General features: G+C 34.2%; 1 protein-coding gene across 3 annotated transcripts in view; it reads right to left on the minus strand.

Moving 5' to 3' along the window:
* The window catches only part of Ano3 (anoctamin 3), a 284,964-nt gene that overhangs the window by 41,234 nt on the left and 239,965 nt on the right, over positions 1-3,765 (minus strand). For all 3 annotated transcript variants that reach the window (XM_021184432.2, XM_021184438.2, XM_029474347.1), the window contains 3 exons: positions 3,365-3,447; positions 2,825-2,965; positions 2,471-2,635 (listed from right to left, as the gene is read on the minus strand). In XM_021184432.2, coding sequence (XP_021040091.1) covers positions 2,471-2,635; positions 2,825-2,965; positions 3,365-3,447 — 389 coding nt within the window. The remainder of the gene's footprint in view (positions 1-2,470; positions 2,636-2,824; positions 2,966-3,364; positions 3,448-3,765) is intronic.

Raw genomic sequence — 3,765 nt, forward strand, 5'->3', positions numbered from 1 at the left:
AGGGGAATGCCAGGGCCAAAAGAATGGGAATGGGTGGGTAGGGAAATGGGGGGCGCTATGGGGGACTTTTGGGATAGCATTGGAAACGTAATTGAGGAAAATATGTAATAAAAATATTAAAAAAAATAAAAAATAAAAAAAAGTTAAAAAAAAAATAATCCAGAAAATTCAAAATGTTAATATCAGACAGTGTTGACACAGAGGAAACTCACCCACAGTTTTACTTTCTGAGAGGAAACTTGATAGTGTTTAGCTTTATATCAGAAAACACTCTACCTTAATTTTGCTCTCATATTTAGTAGATATATTTTAAAATCAGGGTTATTGGTATCTCATTAATTAAATTCTATATTAATCTCCAGAATTGTAAATTATCTAGTATTCTGTCTTTTCAATGTTTATTGAATATTATATGATCTAGGAACAGAAATAAAATTATTGTCTGTTTGGGGATAGTATATATAAAGAACATTCTCTTTTTATAGAATAAACTGAAACGGAATAGTGGAATTTATTTTAAAAGTGGTAACTATTGGCGTGGAAGTAAAATATGCTCATTTATCATAGTGGTTATTCATTTTTCTCTTATTTTCTTTTTTGACTATTTTTAACTATAAGAAAATGGTCCCAGTCGTTCTTAGTAAAATATATCACAGTATCAGGAACATTTGAACACAAATGTATAATCCCTGACATAATATTATTATTTTTTATTTCTAAGCTATTTATAAATATTATCTTATGATAAAAATATACTTGTATTCACAGTATATCTCTATATCTGTGAGAGAATGAGAGTGTGGGAGAACGATAGGAACATATATATATATATATAGATAGATAGATAGATAGATAGATAGATAGATAGATAGATAGATAGATAGATGATAGATATCTGAGGCAATATATTTGTTTGAATTCCAGGGTTTTCATTAATATACTTGACATAGCATCTACCTTATGACATTGATAAAAAAATTAAAGAAAAGATACTATCTTTACTTCACTATTAGTGACTTATATGTTTGAAGAAAATTACTTTTGAATGACAGTAGCTCTTGCTGCTGAGCAAGAGCTAGCCCAGGTGCATATGACTATCTCATACATAGGCATTTAAATTACAAGTCAATACATACATGTGGTGTTTTTTTAAACAAAGGGATATTCCTTTTATAAATTATCACATAGTAACCTGACAGAACAATCATGTAGAGCCAAAGAAGATTACATTCTAGATCTTTCAAAGATTGACCTCACTGGGATGCAAAAGGCATGAAGAAAAGACAGACATGCTGCCACATGGGAAGAAAAGCTGCTATCTATTGGACTGGGCTCTCAGTTGGGCAGACTACAGAATCATGAAAGCTCAAGATGTCCATTACATACAATTAAACAGGGAGTCAGGTTCAACTGATCTCAGTAGGAGCAATCTCTATAGAATAACAGCCTTCAGGCTATAAACATCTTTGGGGAGAAAGATTTGGTGGACATTTTTTTTTGTACATGCTATCAACATTTGCATTTGGATCAGGAGAGAATGCTTATTTTATTTCCCTGAACTTGACAAGGAGGAGGCTTTGCTATCTTTGGTGGGTCTAAGGCAATAGGGTCCTTGGCACAGCCATGCTCATGGCAGCAACACATACTAACAAGTACTTAACTCTCCCTACTATAACTCACACATTTAAAAGTGCCATCATGTGACACAGACAGACAGACAGACAGATGCATGCATGCACATGCACACACACATATATACACACACACAGGAGAGAGGGAGAGAGAGAGAGAGAGAGAGAGAGAGAGAGAGAGAGAGAGAGAGAGAGTTCAATAGAGAAAGAGTGAAAATATGCTTTCCAGAGAAAATGAAGGGGTCACAAACAACTGGGCTTTGCTCTGAAGTAGATTTTCTTGTGTCATTCCAAGAAATTCTCTTATTGGATGACTGGATTTATTTGCATAGTTGTCTAATACAAGCAATACCTTGCTTATTTAAAAAGTGCATATCACTGTCTGAACCATGTGCCAAATAGTGAAACTGAAGTTATAACTAACCAACACTATAAAGGTACTGGAAAAGGAAGGCACTACATTTGGCATAGATTTTGTTTAGAAAAAAAAAAAAATAGCAGGCCTGTTGTGGAGGCACATGCCTTTAATCCCAACATTCAGCAGGCAGAGACAAGTGGAGCCCTCTGAGTTTGAATTCAGCCTGTTCTACATCGTGAGCTCCAGGCCAGCCAGAACTAGGTAGTGAGACATTGTCTCTAAAAGAAAATAATCTAGCAATCAATCAATAATCCAGTGCATAAAACAAACTGGATGGAATACCGCTTGTTAAAATGAGTTGTTTGGAACAGAAATATATATGTATTTACACACACACACACACATCAATACTAGGGAGATATAGTCCTTTCTCACTATCTATGTCTGTGTGCCAATGAAAAACAATTCCATAAACACTTACAAGATTCAGCAGCATGATGATTATGAAATTGATACAGACAGCAGCACCAGATGTAGCAAACTGCCAGTGCTGTTTGACGAAATTCCACTTGAATGATGCAAACTGTTCCATGACTACCAGACGGTACACTACAACTGCGAACACTGCTGTGATGACCAAGGAGATCTGCAGAGTGAGAGAGCAAACAGGTCTTTTGTGTTAGTAACAAATGAGAAGCAATCCACATATATTAAATGACATATATTAAAATAACACGGAAAACACTAATTTTCTTTTGCATTCTTGGTGTGCTACAATATCCTTCTAATCCCAGAACCCAACATCATTCTCAAAATGCTGATGATCATATTTTACCATGAAGAAGATTCCTGAGACAGACACAAGAAGTCGCGTGACTTTGTCAGATGAAGGCTGATGAGGCTCGGGCTTCCCCGTGATGGGGTTTATTACCTCCATCCTGTAATATTTTGCTTCAAACTGGGGGCGAAGTGTTTCCTATGGGAGAAACTAAGGTTATCTAAATACCAAGTCCACAAACGAAAGTAAAAAATCTTTTGAGAATTAATGTAGACCCTTGACTTCATCCTGCTGTTGTGTTGTTTGCACAAAGATGCAACCTTCCAAAAAACAATACCACTTACATCTCAATTAAACCTCTGGGTGTATTTAAACTAGGACAATTGACTATGGATCCACTTTAAAAAAACACTATAGAAATGGTTTAAACAATGTATGTTTCACCCCTATTACCTTCATAAAGTAAGAAATCTTGTCAGTATGCTGTAAGGATGAGAATCTCCTTCTAGTTTGATGTTACTGCATTGAGTAGTAACAGAGCTCTAAGATTTATAGACTTCCCCAAATTTCTTAACTTCTACTTCCCTAATATCTTACCTCCTCTTCTTCCCATTCAATAAGGTCCCAAGTGTAAGTCAGTATGCTTCTTCTCCTTTTCCAAAACTCAAGAAAGACCGTGGCTATAAAATGATAATGATAATAATAATAATGATAGACTAATAATAATTCTCCATCTCAAACACACCACATTGCTTTTCTTCAGGCAGGTATATTTTATCATACATTTAATTAAACTGTTTAAAGTGATTGACTTGTTAATAAATAAATATTGGAACTTGTATTTAAATCATCTTTCTTTTAGATCTTTATATAATCTATCTTTATGCATGTCTAAAGGAAGGCAATTTTTTTTCTTTTTTAATTTATTTTTTAAAATTTTTTAACATATAAAACTATTTTTTTATTACATCTTTTCCTCAATTACATTTCCAATGCTA

Source organism: Mus caroli, chromosome 2 (assembly GCF_900094665.2).
Source record: "Mus caroli chromosome 2, CAROLI_EIJ_v1.1, whole genome shotgun sequence".
NCBI classification, from domain to species: Eukaryota; Metazoa; Chordata; class Mammalia; order Rodentia; family Muridae; genus Mus; species Mus caroli.